General features: G+C 46.2%; 1 protein-coding gene across 1 annotated transcript in view; it reads right to left on the bottom strand.

The window, feature by feature from the left end:
• The window catches only part of LOC106613841 (ubiquitin thioesterase ZRANB1), a 99,925-nt gene extending 89,547 nt beyond the window's left edge, over positions 1 to 10,378 (bottom strand). The window contains 3 exon segments of the mRNA XM_045687720.1: positions 8,337 to 8,526; positions 8,528 to 9,367; positions 10,132 to 10,378. Of these exon segments, the coding sequence (XP_045543676.1) occupies positions 8,337 to 8,526; positions 8,528 to 9,304 (967 nt within the window). The 5' untranslated portion in view covers positions 9,305 to 9,367; positions 10,132 to 10,378.
• Positions 10,379 to 20,834: the final 10,456 nt, after the last annotated feature.

Genomic DNA, 20,834 nt, shown 5'->3' on the forward strand with positions numbered 1-20,834 from the left:
GATGTCAAAGGCCTGATAGTCAATATAAATATCAATAGAAAATATTGTGTCTCAACAACAAACTCCATAACCGGACAGAGAAATCTGCCGTAGGGAGGACAGTAAATGTATTCATCACTAAGTTAGATGAGCTGTGAGTTGGTGAGAGTTATATGACAGACCTAGTCCTCATATAGTCCTCACAGAGCCCTCACCCAGTCAACATCAGTCATTGGTCAATATGCATGTCCCAAGACAATATTATTTTTGTGTGTCTCGACAACAGACCAAAGCCAGACAGACCGTCTGACTGTGGACAGAGGGGAGTAAATCAGAGCCAAGGTCAGACTGTCACAGTGTTGTCATGTGTTGTGCTCATGTTATGTCAAGGCTATTTTTAACTTCCTGCTTTGATAGATGGCTGACTGCTTGGCCCAGCAGAGCAGTCAGCACTAACCAGGTTAAAGAAGCATCAGTGAGTTATGTTTACATGAACATTACTAATTGGATATTAAACTGATTAAAATGGCAGAAGGCCGAGTATGACAGTCATGTAAACAACCTTTCTCTGCTTATCTAAATCTGCGTCAGGTCATATTTGAAGTAAGCGTACGCTGATTAAATCACCTGGTTTTCTGAGCAATGTTTCCAATTATTAGGACATAAAGTGGCAAGAAAATGTATGTGAACCCTTTGGAAATACCTGGATTTCTGCATAAATTTGGTCATAAAATTTCATCTGATCATCTAGGTCACAACAATAGACAAACACAGTCTGCTTAAACTAATAACACACAAACAATATGTTTTCATGTCTTTATTGAACACACTGTGTAAACATTCACAGTGCAGGGTGGGAAAAGTATGTAAACCCTTGGATTTAATAACTGGTTGACCCTCCTTTGGCAGCAATAACCTCAACCAAACGTTTTCTGTAGTTGTGGATCAGACCTGCACAACGGTCAGGAGGAATTTTGGACCGTTCATCTTTACAAAACTGTTTCAGTTCTGCAATATTCTTGGGATGTCTGGTGTGAACTGCTCTCTCGAGGTCATGCCACAACATCTCAAATCGGGTTGAGGTCAGGACTCTGACTGGGCCACTCCAGAAGGCGTATTTTCATCTGTTGAAGACATTCTGTTGTTGATTTACTTCTGTGTTGTTGTCCTGTTGCATCACCCAACTTCTGTTGAGCTTCAATTGGCGGACAGATAGCCTAACATTCTCCTGCAAAATATCTTGATAAACTTGGGAATTCATTTTTTCGTCGATGATAGCAAGCTGTCCGGGCCCTGAGGCAGCAAAGCAGCCCCAAACCATGATGCTCCCTCCACCATACTTTACAGTTGGGATGAGGTTTTGATGTTGGTGTGCTGTGCCTTTTTTCCCCCACACATAGTGTTGTGTGTTCCTTCCAAACAACTCAACTGTAGTTTCATCTGTCCACACAATATTTTGCCAGTACCACTGTGGAACATCCAAGTGCTCTTTTGTAAACTTCAGACGTGCAGCAATGTTTTTTTTTGGACAGCAGTGGCTTCTTCCGTGGTGTCCTCCCATGAACACCATTCTTGTTTAGTGTTTTACGTATCTCAGACTCATCAACAGAGATGTTAGCATGTTCCAGAGATTTCTGTAAGTCTTTAGCTGAAACTCTAGGATTCTTCTTAACCTCATTGAGCATTCTGCGCTGGGCTCTTGCAGTCATCTTTGTAGGACGGCCACTCCTAGCGAGAGTAGCAACAGTGCTGAACTTTCTCCATTTATAGACAATTTGTCTTACCATGGACTGATGAACATCAAGGCTTTTAGAGACACTTTTGTAACCCTTTCCAGTTTTATGCAAGACAACAATTCTTAATCTTAGATCTTCTGAGCTCTATTTTGTTCAAGGCATGGTTCACATCAGGCAATGCTTCTTGTGAATAGCGAACTAACATTTTGTGAGTGTTTTTTTATAGGGCAGGGCAGCTCTAACCAACATCTCCAATCTCGTCTCATTGATTGGATTCCAATTAGCTTTTGGAGAAGTCAGTAGCCTTGGGGTTCACATACTTTTTCCAAGCTACACTGAATGTTTAAATGATGTATTCAATAAAGACAAGAAAAATACAATAATTTGTGTGTTATTAGTTTAAGCACACTATGTCTATTGTTGTGACAGATCAAATTTGATGACAAATTTATGCAGAAATCCAGGTAATTCCAAAGGGCTTTTTCTTGCCATTGTATAAAACACCTTGATCTACGTTCCAGAGGTGTATTTGATTTGAGAACGTTCTAGCACCAGCCAAGCGAGCCTCCCTCTTTAGCGCGAGTGAAGTGTTTTTGGAAACAAATTAGAAGTTGTTATCGCATACAAACTTTATATATGCCGGAACTCAGAATCAAAATGTGCTTTCCAAAAAATACCATGTTGGCTGTGGTAGAACGGTCATTTTGACTCCGTGTTTATAGGCCATGTTGACAAGGAGACAGCTAGAGGAGGATGTCCCTCAGGAGAGACAGCTAGAAGAGGATGTCCCTCAGGAGAGACAGCTAGAAGAGGATGTCCCTCAGGAGAGACAGCTAGAAGAGGATGTCCCTCAGGAGAGACAGCTAGAAGAGGATGTCCCTCAGGAGAGACAGCTAGAAGAGGATGTCCCTCAGGAGAGACAGCTAGAAGAGGATGTCCCTCAGGAGAGACAGCTAGAAGGGGATGTCCCTCAGGAGAGACAGCTAGAAGAGGATGTCCCTCAGGAGAGACAGCTAGAAGAGGATGTCCCTCAGGAGAGACAGCTAGAAGGGGATGTCCCTCAGGAGAGACAGCTAGAAGGGGATGTCCCTCAGGAGAGACAGCTAGAAGAGGATGTCCCTCAGGAGAGACAGCTAGAAGAGGATGTCCCTCAGGAGAGACAGCTAGAAGAGGATGTCCCTCAGGAGAGACAGCTAGAAGAGGATGTCCCTCAGGAGAGACAGCTAGAAGAGGATGTCCCTCAGGAGAGACAGCTAGAAGAGGATGTCCCTCAGGAGAGACAGCTAGAAGAGGATGTCCCTCAGGAGAGACAGCTAGAAGAGGATGTCCCTCAGGAGAGACAGCTAGAAGAGGATGTCCCTCAGGAGAGACAGCTAGAAGAGGATGTCCCTCAGGAGAGACAGCTAGAAGAGGATGTCCCTCAGGAGAGACAGCTAGAAGAGGATGTCCCTCAGGAGAGACAGCTAGAAGAGGATGTCCCTCAGGAGAGACAGCTAGAAGAGGATGTCCCTCAGGAGAGACAGCTAGAAGAGGATGTCCCTCAGGAGAGACAGCTAGAAGAGGATGTCCCTCAGGAGAGACAGCTAGAAGAGGATGTCCCTCAGGAGAGACAGCTAGAAGAGGATGTCCCTCAGGAGAGACAGCTAGAAGAGGATGTCCCTCAGGAGAGACAGCTAGAAGAGGATGTCCCTCAGGAGAGACAGCTAGAAGAGGATGTCCCTCAGGAGAGACAGCTAGAAGAGGATGTCCCTCAGGAGAGACAGCTAGAAGAGGATGTCCCTCAGGAGAGACAGCTAGAAGAGGATGTCCCTCAGGAGAGACAGCTAGAAGAGGATGTCCCTCAGGAGAGACAGCTAGAAGAGGATGTCCCTCAGGAGAGACAGCTAGAAGAGGATGTCCCTCAGGAGAGACAGCTAGAAGAGGATGTCCCTCAGGAGAGACAGCTAGAAGAGGATGTCCCTCAGGAGAGACAGCTAGAAGAGGATGTCCCTCAGGAGAGACAGCTAGAAGAGGATGTCCCTCAGGAGAGACAGCTAGAAGAGGATGTCCCTCAGGAGAGACAGCTAGAAGGGGATGTCCCTCAGGAGAGACAGCTAGAAGGGGATGTCCCTCTAGATCTCACTCTGTCCGCCAGGAGAGCCAGCTAGATGAGACCGTCCCCAAGAGATAGCGATCTCTCCCTCCCACTACAAAATATACGTTGTGGACAGAATCAAGACATTAAAACGGAATTAAATAATATTCCTAAATGTATTGAACCTGGTAGGAAATCAACTAAATGTATTGAACTTAGTAGGAAATTATGTTAATCATGAGAAATTAACAAAATGCATCAGTGATTCGTATTTTCCTGCAACTTTTCTGAAACGGCACAGGACAATCCATCTGTGTGTGTGTGTGTGTGTGTGTGTGTGTGTGTGTGTACTTTGTGTAGCCGTTAGCAACGATGCTAATGATAACATTCTTCTGGTAGAGCTGGAAAGGAATTCCCAAAAACCTTCTCAATGAAATGCAAACTACAAAATAACCTATGCTTACCTGGCAGAATGATATCATTATTATTTGTATCAATCAAGGAGGCCATTTTTTGTTGTTACAAACTCTACAAATCACATGAGCGCTACAGAAACATCACCAATCAAACAAGGGTCTCTGGCTGGTGCACACTTGAATTACAGGGCAACTATACCCAAAAACCTGGAAAAAACCCAGGAAAAAAACAGAATCAGGCTAAATGTATAACAGATTTTATAGTCCTACTCTCCCAACGACAGCCTTTCCCTTCCCCCCGGTCGGTCTCTTTCCCCTTCCCCCCCGGTCGGTCTCTTTCCCCCTTCCCCCCCGGTCGGTCTCTTTCCCCCCTTCCCCCGGTCGGTCTCTTTCCCCCCTTCCCCCGGTCGGTCTCTTTCCCCCCTTCCCCCCGGTCGGTCTCTTTCCCCCCTTCCCCCGGTCGGTCTCTTTCCCCCCTTCCCCCCGGGTCGGTCTCTTTCCCCCTTCCCCCCGGTCGGTCTCTTTTCCCCCTTCCCCCCGGTCGGTCTCTTTCCCCCTTCCCCCCCGGTCGGTCTCTTTCCCCCTTCCCCCGGTCGGTCTCTTTCCCCCTTCCCCCGGTCGGTCTCTTTCCCCCCTTCCCCCCGGGTCGGTCTCTTTCCCCCCCTTCCCCCCGGTCGGTCTCTTTCCCCCTTCCCCCGGTCGGTCTCTTTCCCCCTTCCCCCCGGTCGGTCTCTTTCCCCCTTCCCCCGGTCGGTCTCTTTTCCCCCTTCCCCCGGGTCGGTCTCTTTCCCCCTTCCCCCCGGTCGGTCTCTTTCCCCCTTCCCCCCGGTCGGTCTCTTTCCCCCTTCCCCCCGGTCGGTCTCTTTCCCCCTTCCCCCGGGTCGGTCTCTTTCCCCCTTCCCCCCGGTCGGTCTCTTTCCCCCCTTCCCCCCGGTCGGTCTCTTTCCCCCCTTCCCCCGGGTCGGTCTCTTTCCCCCCTTCCCCCGGTCGGTCTCTTTCCCCTTCCCCCCGGTCGGTCTCTTTCCCCCCTTCCCCCCGGTCGGTCTCTTTCCCCTTCCCCCCGGTCGGTCTCTTTCCCCTTCCCCCGGTCGGTCTCTTTCCCTTCCCCCGGGTCGGTCTCTTTCCCCTTCCCCCCCGGTCGGTCTCTTTCCCCTTCCCCCCCGGTCGGTCTCCCGCTCACTCTGTCCCTCCCTCTGTCGCCACTCTCCCACTGGACCCAGACAGACAGCAGACCTCTCCTCCTCCTCTCTGTCACAGTCTGCTCCCCAGCCTAGTCAAAGTAGCTGCTCATCCCTACAGGCCTGAGGGAATACTTTCACTATCAGAGACAGAGATTCTCCCAGAACAGCAAGGACAAACACTCAGGGATTCAATGGGTCCAAGATTCCCTTCTAACTAAACCCTCCCTTAATTAATAATACTGTAGTTCGTTGTGTGTTTATTATGTAACAATGCAGCTGCTGTGCCACTAACTGTAACAAGTCTATTTTCATTCTAGATAGTTATTCCTCCAACAAACACCTTGTGTATCCACAAAACATCTCTCTACTCGAGTGCATTCAATATAGCCAAGGCCTAGTCGTGCTTAGAGAGAAAGCTCACAGTTTCTATCAAATGGTAGGCCTGTAGGCTACCTTGCTCTCTGTCCTCTGGCAACAGCCTGACTCGTACTGGCACACGCACATGACGTTTACACAGAGGTACATGTGGGTCGCTCTCACCGGGGGTCTCTCTCCCCGGATCTCACCCGAGGGTCGCTCTCCCCAGCTCTCACCGGGGGTCGCTCTCCCCAGCTCTCACCGGGGGTCATATGCGGCTTGAGTATTTTTTTTACGTTCAATTATTATTCGTTTTTTTCTCGCGTAGCATCAATTAAGCATCAGCACAATATAACGGAACCACTGTAGTCACTCCGTCACGTTTAAGACCTGGAAAACTGAATGAAAGACAATTTGAGAGTAAGGACCAACGGACATCCTGAAAACAGAGAACACCATCGTGAGAGTCTCATCTTTCCATAAGGTTATAGACCAAACGGTTGGGACGCTACAAAGGTTTTCATGAGAAAACCAATATTTTCTGGATGTCTCGTGTCTTGACAAACACCGCTGTAGCTCGGCCACCTCCCACCGCAGATACGGAAGGCCGCCATTGGAGGATGCTATGGATTGAGACACAGCCCATACAAAAAAAACACTTAAGACAGATCGATTGGATTTTTGTATTACGCTAATTAGATTTCCACGGTGGCGTAGACGTCGACTACACGGGGGTTAAAAAGAATAAGCTATAGGATTAAAAATACCAGAGTTTGGCGCGGGTACAGCCGACAAGCGCTAGCTAACACCACAAAATGGATACCTGGGAGTCAAAGTATCGATATAATATCTTACAAAATAATATTGTGATATCTAACTATAGACCCTCCCCCCCATCACTTTGTAGCTGGGCCAGTTAGTAACAACCAGGGTGAACTACCGCAGCGTGGCCAGTTAGTAACAACCAGGGTAAACTACTGCAGCGTGGCCAGTTAGTAACAACCAGGGTGAACTACTGCAGCGTGGCCAGTTAGTAACAACCAGGGTGAACTACAGCAGCGTGGCCAGTTAGTAACAACCAGGGTGAACTACAGCAGCGTGGCCAGTTAGTAACAACCAGGGTGAACTACAGCAGCGTGGCCAGTTAGTAACAACCAGGGTGAACTACAGCAGCGTGGCCAGTTAGTAACAACCAGGGTGAACTACAGCAGCGTGGCCAGTTAGTAACAACCAGGGTGACCTACAGCAGCGTGGCCAGTTAGTAACAACCAGGGTAAACTACAGCAGCGTGGCCAGTTAGTAACAACCAGGGTAAACTACTGCAGCGTGGCCAGTTAGTAACAACCAGGGTAAACTACTGCAGCGTGGCCAGTTAGTAACAACCAGGGTGAACTACTGCAGCGTGGCCAGTTAGTAACAACCAGGGTGAACTACAGCAGCGTGGCCAGTTAGTAACAACCAGGGTAAACTACTGCAGCGTGGCCAGTTAGTAACAACCAGGGTGAACTACAGCAGCGTGGCCAGTTAGTAACAACCAGGGTAAACTACTGCAGCGTGGCCAGTTAGTAACAACCAGGGTAAACTACAGCAGCGTGGCCAGTTAGTAACAACCAGGGTGAACTACTGCAGCGTGGCCAGTTAGTAACAACCAGGGTAAACTACAGCAGCGTGGCCAGTTAGTAACAACCAGGGTGAACTACTGCAGCGTGGCCAGTTAGTAACAACCAGGGTGAACTACAGCAGCGTGGCCAGTTAGTAACAACCAGGGTGAACTACTGCAGCGTGGCCAGTTAGTAACAACCAGGGTGAACTACAGCAGCGTGGCCAGTTAGTAACAACCAGGGTGAACTACAGCAGCGTGGCCAGTTAGTAACAACCAGGGTAAACTACAGCAGCGTGGCCAGTTAGTAACAACCAGGGTGAACTACTGCAGCGTGGCCAGTTAGTAACAACCAGGGTAAACTACTGCAGCGTGGCCAGTTAGTAACAACCAGGGTGAACTACTGCAGCGTGGCCAGTTAGTAACAACCAGGGTGAACTACTGCAGCGTGGCCAGTTAGTAACAACCAGGGTGAACTACTGCAGCGTGGCCAGTTAGTAACAACCAGGGTAAACTACTGCAGCGTGGCCAGTTAGTAACAACCAGGGTAAACTACTGCAGCGTGGCCAGTTAGTAACAACCAGGGTAAACTACTGCAGCGTGGCCAGTTAGTAACAACCAGGGTAAACTACTGCAGCGTGGCCAGTTAGTAACAACCAGGGTAAACTACTGCAGCGTGGCCAGTTAGTAACAACCAGGGTGAACTACTGCAGCGTGGCCAGTTAGTAACAACCAGGGTAAACTACTGCAGCGTGGCCAGTTAGTAACAACCAGGGTAAACTACTGCAGCGTGGCCAGTTAGTAACAACCAGGGTGAACTACTGCAGCGTGGCCAGTTAGTAACAACCAGGGTAAACTACTGCAGCGTGGCCAGGAACGAGAGCGTTTCATTCATTTTCACCTGATCTTGTGTCTGTGTAATGTCCAATCACAGACAGGAGGACTTTATGTATACTAACACTAACTTACATCCTATAATAACCACTCACCCACCTGCACAAGCATTGAGGAACAGCCAGTCAGTTTTCCTCATCCTGTTCTTAATCTGTTTGGTCTTCTTGAAGTCGATGTTCTCCGGATGGTGATGCTGCTCCTCTCCGCTGCCCATTGCCCCGGCCGCCAGCTCAATCCTCTGGAAGTCCATCTTTACCTCCGCCTCCCTCTTAGAGGTGGGTGGAGAGGTCATCCTCAGTCCCTGTCTTCTGTCTCTGTCCCCCGCTCAGCCCCCTACTGCAGCTCCCTCCACTCCCTCTCCACCTGGCCCTGTCTCTGTCCTGTTCATTGATGTTTGAGGATGTGGATGAGGGAGCATCCTCGGACTGCCCAGCCAGCTCTATAGGAATAGCCTCCCGGTTGTTAGGTTGAGGCTGGGGGTGGTCGCAGACGATGCACTTCCGGGTCTTGGGATAGTTCTGGTAAGTACAGGCAGTGCAAGTCCAGTGCTGGCTACTGCTGCTACCACCACCACCTCGGGTGTTGAGTCTGTTGAGTCTGTTCCGGTCGTTGTACTCCTCTGTACATGGGTCCATGGGGGGAGGGGCTGGGCGGTAGCCCACGTTGGAGCCTGACGTCTGGGGGGCCTCCGTGGGACTGCAGGGGGTCCTCTGGTGGCGCTGACACAGACACTGGGTACAGCGAATGGCACGAGGCCAGTTCAGGTAGGTGCACATGTGACAGGACCACTTGGAGCTATTCTCAGTCACGCTGGGAGGCTTGACACGGGGCCTGGCACTAGAATCTGGGTAGATCAGGAGGCTACCACAGCTTCCCTCTGGGCTTGGAGGGTCCTGCCAATCACAACCAGGCTCCATAGTAACACTGCTGGGGCTGCTAATGTAGGTCTCCTTTGTGATTATGGGTCTGCTGGGACATTGTGCACGACACATGGTGCACTTAACAGCGGACGGCCAGTTCTCATAGGTGCAGTAGTCGCAGGCCCACTTCACTCCCACCTCTGTCATCACGGATGAGGTAGAAGGAAAACGGTTCTGTTCCCGTTACCAAGGGGATCAGTACGGCACTGGCTGCGGAGACAGAAATGCACAGAAATGTAAGAGCTACTTTAGCAAAATTGTTCCATACATTTATTTTTTTTAATTGGTAGATACATAACAAATGGGATAGGGTAAACCTTTGGCTGAACAGACAATAAGGTAATAATAAGTGTTTGGAAAGACGACACATTTATCTGCATTTCATTCCGAGGACAATTTCATATTCCGTACACTCCCAACTCAGGAAATACTAGCTAGCTAGTAGCTAAGGGGCCCCACCACAGAGTTGAGAACCTTGAGTAAACACTGTACTTTGCCAAGCAACTCAACCCCCCTCCTCAAGCCATCGTTCATTGACGTTAGCTAGCGCGAAACGCTAACTAGTTCGCTTTTGTTATGGAGGCACCACCTGTCGGGGTTTCAAACCGACAGCCATGTTTTTTTGTTTTTACCGTCTGTGTCGGGGTGAAATATTGAAATAACCCCCTCCAACATCCCGTTTTTAAAAAGGATATTGTTCGAAGTTAACTAACTAGTTAGCTACGCTTGCTAGTTAGCCAACGGTTAGCTTGCTAGCTAGCTTTGCCTGTTTGCCAATCGATCAACTGTTAATATTAGCTAACGTTAGCTACTAGCTAGCTAATGCTATTATACTCAATAATGAAAAACATTGTCTTTGTCATCTATCATTGTCATTAGCTACTATAGCTAGCTAGCTACCTAACTAAGTCATTGATGAATCGTATCTTTCCCTGTGTACTTTTCCTCTTTGGTAGAGAACCATAATAACAAACCTGAATCGCTCAGTCCTGCCTCCTCTTCCTTCTATCAAGCCTTCCTAGTCCGTTCTTCCAGTGGATTTCTTTACCCCCTTTTCTCTCACATGTTTTTTCTTTGACCACTGTAAACTCTATAGGGGGGAGAAAAATAGTGTGTTATAGTGTAAAGCTCCTTTCCGCTTCGGCTCTTTATATCATGTTGTCAATCCCCCGGACTCCATGGTTAGTGGTGATGAATCGTTCGCGAACAACAACGATCGGTTCTTTTTTTTTGAACAGGTCTTTTTGATGAACGTCGGGAACCGAATTGCATTTGTGAAAGAGCGGTTCATTTGACTCTCTCATTTGCTTACTGTTACGACTGTTTTTTTTAGCTCCTGGCGATTTAAACTGCAGATACTTTTTTTTGGTATAATTTATCTGAAGATTGTTCTTGCAGTGAGGAATTACTATCCTTTGTGATGATACCCATTCCACACCACATTTTTTTGCAGTGCTTTTTAATTTGTTTCTCTATCTCTTTTGCAGGACATCTAATCATTTGGTCAGGTGAAATGTATTTGAAGTCATATGTCACGATCTGACATGATGTCAGGCAACTTTTTAGGCTTTACATTAGAGATTTGCAATCATTTTTTTCACGGTTTTAGGTAGCTTCGTTTTTAAACACTAGGCCTACAGAACGTAGTGCCGTTTATGAGCTAAATGAACGGCTATTTTAGCTGAACGTAGCCAAATGAACCGGACCTCCGAAAAGACCCGAGGTAATGTGGTCCGGTGTGGCTCAGTTGGTAGAGAATGGTGTTTGCAACGCCAGGGTTGTGGGTTCGATTCCCACGGGGGAAAAAATACAAAATAATGGAAGTATATATATATACTCACTACTGTAAGTCGCTCTGGAAAAGAGCGTCTGCTAACTGACGTAAATGTATCAAATGTAGAAGAAAGAAGACGCGAGGATAAAGCAATTGAGGTACTCCCCTTGCGTCATTTCTCCTCGCCTCCTCAAAAACCATTGGATGAGAAGCTCAGAGGTCTCTCCTCTCTGAATGCCGAGCCATAACAAAAAAATCGCCGGTGTTTTTATTGACGGCGACGAAGATAGAAGGGAAAGACATTGTAATCTGACTGAAGGAGTAGTACCACAGATACTTTGGTATAGATATTTTGAATAGTGTGACGATAAACCCAGGGTTGTCACAATATGTTTTTCACCTTTCCCCCAGTCCCCATTCTGGGTTAAAGTGTTTCAGTTTTCACCCCACCCAGTAGGTGGCGGCAATACACATTTTTTGGTTGCAGTCAGACAGAGATGAAGAAGATTGGGGGGGGGGGTGCAAAGATGATATATTATATTGATAAGATACTTAAGTGACCGCTCTAACAATGGAAATACATGTCCTCAAAGAGGGAAGGCGAGATCAGGTGGGACGATTCTAGCCAATGAGAGGGCCGATACGCAAAGGTGCGTAAAGTAATTAACTGGCACGAGCAGACAAATCTTCTCTCTTCGCCACTTCCTCTCTGGAAAATGTCCATATTCTCGCAAGTTAAGGTTTTTCTAAAAGAGCCACTGTGACACTTCAAAATGCTCACCTGTTTAGCTAATATATATATATATAAAGAAAACTTTTGACTGGTAAAAAGTTGTCTTTATTTTTTATATTTTCTACATTGTAGAATAATAGTGAAGACATCAAAACTATGAAATAACACATATGGAATCATTTAGTAACCAAAAAAAGTGTTAATCAAATCAAAATATATTTTATATTTGAGATTCTTCAAAGTAGTCACCCTTTGCCTTGATGACAGCTTTGCACACTCTTGGCATTCTCTCAACCAGCTTCAGGAGGTAGTCACCTGGAATGCATTTCAATTAACAGGTGTGCCTTGTTAAATGTTCATTTGTGGACTTTCTTTCCTTCTTAATGCGTTTGAGCCGATCAGTTATGTTGTGACAAGGTAGGGGTGATATACAGAAGATATCCCTATTTGGTAAAAGACCAAGTCCATATTATAGCAAGAACAGCTCAAATAAGCAAAGAGAAACGACAGTCCATCATTACTTTAAGGCATGAAGGTCAATCAATCCGGCAAATTTCAAGAACTTTGAAAGTTTCTTCAAGTGCACTCACAAAAACAATCAAGCGCTATGATGAAACTGGCTCTCATGAAGACCGCCACAGGAAAGGAAGACCCAGAGATACCTCTGCTGCAGAGGATAAGTTCATTAGAGTTACCAGCCTCAGAAATTGTGGTTCAAATAAATGCTTCACAGAGCTCAAGTAACAGACATCTCAACATCAACTGTTCAGAGGAGACTGCGTGAATCAGGCCTTCATTTTTATTTATTTTATTTATTTATTTCACCTTTATTTAACCAGGTAGGCAAGTTGAGAACAAGTTCTCATTTACAATTGCGACCTGGCCAAGATAAAGCAAAGCAGTTCGACAACATACAAAAACACAGAGTTACACATGGAGTAAAACAACATACAATCAATGATACAGTAGGCAAAAATAAGACTATATACAATGTGAGCAAATGATGTGAGATAAGGGAGGTAAAGGCAAAAAAAGGCCATGGTGGCAAAGTAAATAAAGTATAGCAAGTAAAACACTGGAATGGTAGAATTATAATTTGAAGAAAGTTCAAAGTTAAAATATAAATAATATGGTGCAAAGGAGCAAAATAATAAATAAAATAAATAAATACAGTAGGGGAAGAGGTAGTAGTTTGGGCTAAATTATAGATGGGCTATGTACAGGTGCAGTGATCTGGGAGCTGCTCTGATAGCTGGTGCTTAAAGCTAGTGAGGGAGATAAGTGTTTCCAGTTTCAGAGATTTTTGTAGTTCGTTCCAGTCATTGGCAGCAGAGAACTGGAAGGAGAGACGACCAAAGGAGGAGTTGGCTTTAGGGGTGACCAGAGAGATATACCTGCTGGAGCGCGTGCTACAGGTGGGTGCTGCTATGGTGACCAGTGAGCGGAGATAAGGGGGGACTTTACCTAGCAGGGTCTTGTAGATGACCTGGAGCCAATGTGTTTGGCGACGATTATGAAGCGAAGGCAAGCCAACGAGAGCGTACAGGTCGCAGTGGTGGGTAGTATATGGGGCTTTGGTGACAAAACGGATGGCACTGTGATAGACTGCATCCAGCTTGTTGAGTAGGGTATTGGAGGCTATTTTGTAAATGACATCGCCGAAGTCGAGGATTGGTAGGATGGTCAGTTTTACGAGGGTATGTTTGGCAGCATGAGTGAAGGATGCTTTGTTGCGAAATAGGAAGCCAATTCTAGATTTAACTTTGGATTGGAGATGATTGATGTGAGTCTGGAAGGAGAGTTTACAGTCTAACCAGACACCTAGGTATTTGTAGTTATCCACAAATTCTAAGTCAGAACCGTCCAGAGAACTGATGCTGGACAGGCGGGCAGGTGCAGGCAGCGATCGGTTGAAGAGCATGCATTTAGTTTTACTTGTATTTAGGAGCAGTTGGAGACCACGGAAGGAGAGTTGTATGGCATTGAAGCTCGTCTGGAGGGTTGTTAACACAGTGTCCAAAGAAGGGCCAGAAGTATACAGAATGGTGTCGTCTGCGTAGAGGTGGATCAGAGATTCACCAGCAGCAAGAGCGACATCATTGATGTATACAGAGAAAAGAGTTGGCCCAAGAATTGAACCCTGTGGTACCCCCATAGAGACTGCCAGAGGTCCGGACAGCAGGCCCTCCGATTTGACACACTGAACTCTATCAGAGAAGTAGTTGGTGAACCAGGCGACGCAATCGTTTGAGAAACCAAGGCTACTGAGTCTGCCGATGAGGATGTGGTGATTAACAGAGTCAAAAGCTTTGGCCAGGTTAATGAATACGGCAGCACAGTATTGTTTCTTATCGATGGCGGTTACGATGTCGTTTAGGACCTTGAGCGTGGCTGAGGTGCACCCATGACCAGCTCTGAAACCAGATTGCATAGCAGAGAGGGTGCGGTGGGATTCGAAATGGTCGGTAATCTGTTTGTTGACTTGGCTTTCGAAGACCTTAGAAAGGCAGGGTAGGATGGATATAGGTCTGTAGCAATTTGGGTCAAGAGTGTCACCTCCTTTGAAGAGGGGGATGACAGCAGCTGCTTTCCAATCTATGGGAATCTCAGACGACACGAAAGAGAGGTTGAACAGGCTAGTAATAGGGGTTGCAATAATTTTAGAAAGAAAGGGTCCAGATTGTCAAGCTGATTTGTAGGGGTCCAGATTTTGCAGCTCGTTCAGAACATCAGCTGAATGGATTTGGGAGAAGGAGAAATGGGGGAGGCTTGGGCGAGTAGCTGTGGGGGGTGCAGTGCTGTTGAATGCAGTAGGGGTAGTTAGGTGGAAAGCATGGCCAGCCGTAGAAAAATGCTTATTGAAATTCTCAATTATAGTGGGCTTATCGGTGGTGACAGAGTTTCCTATCCTCAGTGCAGTGGGCAGTTGGGAGGAGGTGTTCTTATTCTCCATGGACTTTACAGTGTCCCAGAACTTTTTAGAGTTTGAGTTGCAGGAAGCAAATTTCTGTTTGAAAAAGCTAGCCTTGGCGTTTCTAACTGCCTGTGTGTATTGGTTTCTAACTTCTCTGAAAAGTTGCATATCGCGGGGGCAGTTCGATGCTAATGCAGAACGCCACAGGATATTTTTGTGTTGGTTAAGGGCAGTCAGGTCTGGGGAGAACCAAGGGCTATATCTGTTCCTGGTTCTAAATTTCTTGAAAGGGGCATGCTTATTTAAGATGGTGAGGAAGGCATTTAAAAAAAATAACCAGGCATCCTCTACTGACGGGATGAGGTCAATATCTTTCCAGGATACCAGGGCCAGGTCGATTAGAAAGGCTTGCTCGTTGAAATGTTTCAGGGAGCGTTTGACAGTGATGAGTGGAGGTCGTTTGACCTCTGAACCATTACGGGTGCAGGCAATGAGGCAGTGATCGCTGAGATCTTGGTTGAAAACAGCAGAGGTGTATTTAGAGGGCACGTTGGTTAGGATGATATCTATGAGGGTGCCAGTGTTTGCGGCTTTGGGGTTGTACCTGGTGGGTTCATTAATAATTTGTGTGAGATTGAGGGCATCAAGCTTGGATTGTAGGATGGCTGGGGTGTTAAGCATGTCCCAGTTTAGGTCACCTAGTAGCACGAGCTCTGAAGATAGATGGGGGGCAATCAGTTCACATATGGTGTCCAGAGCACAGCTAGGGGCCGAGGGGGGTCTATAGAAGGCGGCGACGGTGAGAGACTTGTTTTTGGAGAGGTGGATTTTTAAAAGTAGAAGTTCAAATTGTTTGGGTACAGACCTGGATAGCAGGACAGAGCTCTGCAGGCTATCTCTGCAGTAGATTGCAACACCGCCCCCTTTGGTCGTTCTATCTTGTCTGAAAACGTTGTAGTTAGGGATGAAGATTTCAGAGTTTTTGGTGGACTAGGACATCCGGGTTGGCAGAGTGTGCTAAAGCAGTGAATAAAACAAACTTAGGGAGGAGGCTTCTAATGTTAACATGCATGAAACCAAGGCTATTATGGTTACATAAGTCATCAAAAGAGAGCGCCTGGGGAGTAGGAGTGGAGCCAGGCACTGCAGGGCCTGGATTCACCTCTACATCCCCAGAGGAGCAGAGAAGAATGAGTATAAGGGTACGGCTAAAAGCTATAAGAATTGGTCGTCTGTGACGTCCAGAATAGAGAGAAAAAGGAGCAGGTTTCTGGGGGCGATAAAATAGCTTCAAGGTATAATGTACAGACAAAGGTATGGTGGGATGTGAATACAGAGGAGGTAAACCTAGGCATTTAGTGATGATGAGAGAGATATTGTCTCTAGAAACATAATTGAAACCAGAAGATGTCATAGCATGTGTGCGTGGAGGAACTGAGAGGTTGGATAAGGTATAATGAGCAGGGCTAGAGGCTCTACAGTGAAATAAGCCAATAAACACTAACCAGAACAGCAATGGACATTGCATATTGACATTGAGGAGAGGCATGCTTAGCCGATTGATCAAAGGGTCCAGTGAGATTCAGACAGCTAGCCGGGCCATAGGTAGCAAGCTGGTGGAAGATGGAGGGAGGTCTGTTTTTAGCCACCTCGTGCTTTTCCGTCTGTGGGTTAGTGGAGTTCCGTGTGGAAGGGGGCACCAGTCCAAGTTGGCAAAATAGTTAGTTATAGTGGCCCAAGAAAAGTGTCCGATAGACCTATTCAGATCGCAGCCGATAAGACAGCTAACAATTAACGATTAGTGGGCCGCAGATGGGCAATCAGGTTACGTCGCGACGGAGGGGCCAGTTGGATAACTCCCTCGGGCAGATAAAGTCGGTGGTCCAGTCGTGAGGGCCCGATGGGGCTCCGCATCGGCAGTAAAGCGGGTCAGGATAGGTGATTGTAGCCCAGGGGACACTTCAGCTGGCTAGCTCAGGAAAAGCCCACGAGTGGCTGACGGAACTCTTCAGCTGGCTAGCTCCGGGATAATGTGTGTTAATTCCGGGACCGACGTTGCCAATAGTCACTCAGGTAGCAGCTAGTTAGCTGCAAGATCCAGGTGTAAATGTCCTGAGCCTGCGGTAGAAATCGGGAAAAGGAGAGAGAATAGGTCCGGTATGCTCTGTACAAAAACTGGCGATAGCTTTTCGAGCTAATGGATAGCTGAGGACAGCTAACCGTGGCTAGCTGAACTCCAACGTTAGCCAGTGAAAATGGCTAACCTCTGGCTAGCTTCTGTTGTGGATTTCGGATTTGAGGTAAATAATACTTTCTTTTTTAAATTGGTGAGGCGGGTTGCAGGAGAGTGCTTTGAGGTTGAGTTTTAGAAAGAAAAAGAAAATGTAAAATGATAATGCGAAGAAAAATATGTAAATATATATATACACGGGAGATGACAAGAGGAGGGTAAAGGATGTCTGAACTGCTACGCCATCTTGGAATGCTTAAAAAAATGGTCCAATTGCTGCAAAGAAACCACTACTAAAGGACACCAATAAGAAGAAGAGACTTGCTTGGACCAAGAAACACGAGCAATGGACATTAGACCGGTGGAAATCTGCATTTTGGTCTGATGAGTCCAAATTTGAGATCTTTGGTTCCAAACGCTGTGTCTTTGTGAGACGCAGAATAGGTGAACGGATTATCTCTGCATGTGTGTTTCCCACCGTGAAGCATGGAGGAGGAGGTGTGATGGTGTTTTGATGGTGACACGGTCTGTGATTTATTTAGAATTCAAGGCACACTTAACCAGCATTGCTACCACAGCATTCTACAGCGATACGCCATCCCATCTGGTTTGCACTGTTTTGCATGTTATTTTGGCATTAATACGTGTCACGTTTGCAAACAATGTAAAAAAAAAAAGATCATTGAGTTAATAAAGCCGCATACAAACTTGGTCTCTTTTTTGCTTTCTTGAGTAAAGCAGCTCCAAAATGTAGGTGTTTCAGTCTAGCTCAGTGCTTTCTGTGGTGGTTGGGCAGCCAGCGGAAAATACAGAGCGTAGGGGTTGGTAATGTTCTCTAGTTGCACCGTGATTGGCTCAGTGTTCTGTCACTCATGGGTACACTACGTCACCGCAAAATCTACAGGGAGAGCTCAAAAATTCAAGCCCCTTGGGTGCTGCTGTAGATTTATATTAGAAGTGCCCATCCAAGAAGGCTCAAGGTCATTTGTAATCACTAGCCTGCTATTCAGTGGAGAGGGTGTGTGTTCCAAGTCTGGGTTTAAGGGTGTCTTTTCCAATCTTAAAAGGACAAACATTCACATGCAACACCATGGGCCAGAAAAGGTTGAATACATTGGCCATGCTGTCAACCCAGCATGACTTCTGCCGTGTTCAAAACACCTGGAAACTCGGAACTGGGAAATCTCAGACTTCAATGAGTTCAAGACAACTGGGAATTCAGAAAGAAACAAGCTCTGACTGGGAAAATACGTTTTGAACGATCATTCAAATCGGAATTCCAAGTCGAGAACTCAAGACTCTTTCTAGAGGATCACCGATGTCATGATTAAACCTTGTTTTTTTTCCAAGTTCCCAGTTGTCTTGAAAGCAACATAAATCCAGAGAATGCCAGACTTTGATGACACCTTCCTGTAAAAGAGAACGACTGCCACCTTCCTGTAAAAGTGAGCACAGCACAACAAAGTCCAAAAATGTCTTGTATGCTGCTGCATAAATTATGTAATATGCCGGGGAGATATGTATACTGTAGCTAAGAAAGTAATGTTAAGTGTAAGTTGTGTAGTAAGCTATTAGTAGCCCATGTGCCTCACCCTAATAATTTGGTCCCTCTCCCCCTCATAACTTAGCCTACTGTTCTGACTTGGTGGTGCACATGTAGCCTATAACCTGTTTTAGAGAAATGTAATCATCACATTTTGTAAGAGTTTTCATTGTCTGCTTATATGCCCCCTTTATTTATCCTACGGTTCTGACTTGGTGTACAGGGAGAACACTGTAAGAACGTCCCATGTTCTGAATTCTGTCGCTGTACATTTCAAAAGTGCTGAACAAATTAGTTATATTGACTACGTCCGTCGTTGCTCGCTCATTAATGTCTTAATCGAAATTACGGAAGGCCTCTTATCCGCTCATCGTTCCCTTATGCCATAGTTTGTACATCTCAATTGTCAGTAGAAACCACATTTGTTTAAGCAAGTCAGCCATATCAGCTATGTTTTTTTTAAAGGCAGTAAATGAGGCTGAATGAACTGTGTCCCTGCCAGACAAGGCTCGCTGATCGCCAGGTGGTAAAGATTCACTCCATGGTGCTGAAAAGAAATCCCTGCTGTTGGGACAGCTTTATGTAGGCCCTAACAGTTTGTGGGTATTATAGTGCAATTAATGTAATGTTTATTGTTGTGTTGCGTAGTGGCTTTGCTGGCATGCATACAAAAAAAATGGCATGTTAAAATCCCCAATGCATCTGCCATACACCATGCTGGATCTAGAGTAATGTACCTGAAGTAGAACTGCACGTTCTAGCAAAACCAACTCTGAATTTTGCCCAAGGAAGTACATACGTCTCAACAGATCTCATATAGTGAGTGGCTTGGCCTTCTCCACTCCTGTTGCAATATGCCATTCTCTGTCCGTATTTAGATGAGACATGTTGAAGCTCTGTGTTTTGAAGGACATTTGCCCAGTCAAGCACACACAGAGGACTTGTAACCTCACGATGGCATTCTTCAACTCCCACAACTGGCTCAACTTCTTCACATCAGCGAAGAAGAAGGTTGGTTCAGCAGACGCCACTTACGGTCATGCATGAATACAAATATGGGTGGGCCCTCGGAATCAAACCCACAATCGAGGAGTTGCAAGAGCCATGTTCTACCAACTGATCCATACAGGACCGCTGGTTGGTTCTGTCTGTCTGTCTGTCTGTCTGTCTGTCTGTCTGTCTGTCTGTCTGTCTGTCTGTCTGTCTGTCTGTCTGTCTGTCTGTCTCTCTCTTGTGTGCCAGAGACAGTTTATCACTCTCTCCTAAAGTAGCAGGAATTGTCACAGATGTACCTGCGTTACCGGTGTGAAATGGCTAGCTAGTTAGTGGTGCGCTAGTCAGCGGAGGCTGGTGGGAGGTGCTGTGTCCCATGTGGTTCAGTTGGTAGAGCATGGCGTTTGTAACACCAAGGGCTTGTAGGGTTTTATTCCTGCTGGGACCACCCATACCTAAAATGTCTGCACGCATGATGAAGTGGCTTTAACCTGTTAGGGCTAGGGGGCAGTATTGACACGGCCGGATAAAAAACGTACCAGATTTAATCTGGTTACTACTCCTGCCCAGTAACTAGAATATGCATATAATTATTGGCTTTGGATAGAAAACACCCTAAAGTTTCTGAAACTGTTTGAATGGTGTCTGTGAGTATAACAGAACTCAAATGGCAGGCCAAAACCTGAGAAGATTCCATGCAGGAAGTGGCCTGTCTGACAAGCTGTGTTTCATCTTGGCTCTTTTTATTGAAGACTGAGGATCTTTGCTCTAACGTGACACTTCCTACGGCTCCCATAGGCTCTCAGAGCCCGGGAAAAAGCTGAACGATATCGAGGCAGCCTCTGGCTGAAACACATTATCGCTTTTGGCAAGTGGCCGATCAGAGTACTATGGGCTTAGGCGCGTGCCCGAGTCGACCCCATGCTTTATTTTCTTTCGTCTGTTTACCTAAACGCAGATTCCCGGTCGGAATATTATCGCTTTTTTATGAGAAAAATGGCATAAAAATTGATTTTAAACAGCGGATGACATGCTTCGAAGTACGGTAATGGAATATTTAGAATGTTTGTCACGAATTGCGCCATGCTCATCACCCTTATTTACCCTTTCGGATAGTGTCTTGAACGCACGAACAAAACGCCGCTGTTTGGATATAACTATGGATTATTTTGAACCAAACCAACATTTGTTATTGAAGTAGAAGTCCTGGGAGTGCATTCTGACAAAGACAGCAAAGGTAATAACATTTTTCTTATAGTAAATGTGACTTTGCTGAGTGCTAAACTTGCTGGGTGTCTAAATAGCTAGCCCTGTGATGCCGGGCTATCTACTGAGAATATTGCAAAATGTGCTTTCACCGAAAAGCTATTTTAAAATCGGACATATCGAGTGCAGAGGAGTTCTGTATCTATAATTCTTAAAATAATTGTTATGCTTTTTGTGAACGTTTTTCGTGAGTAATTTAGTAAATTCACCGGCAGTGTTCGGTG

Source organism: Salmo salar, chromosome ssa01 (genome assembly GCF_905237065.1).
Source record: "Salmo salar chromosome ssa01, Ssal_v3.1, whole genome shotgun sequence".
NCBI classification, from domain to species: domain Eukaryota; kingdom Metazoa; phylum Chordata; class Actinopteri; order Salmoniformes; family Salmonidae; genus Salmo; species Salmo salar.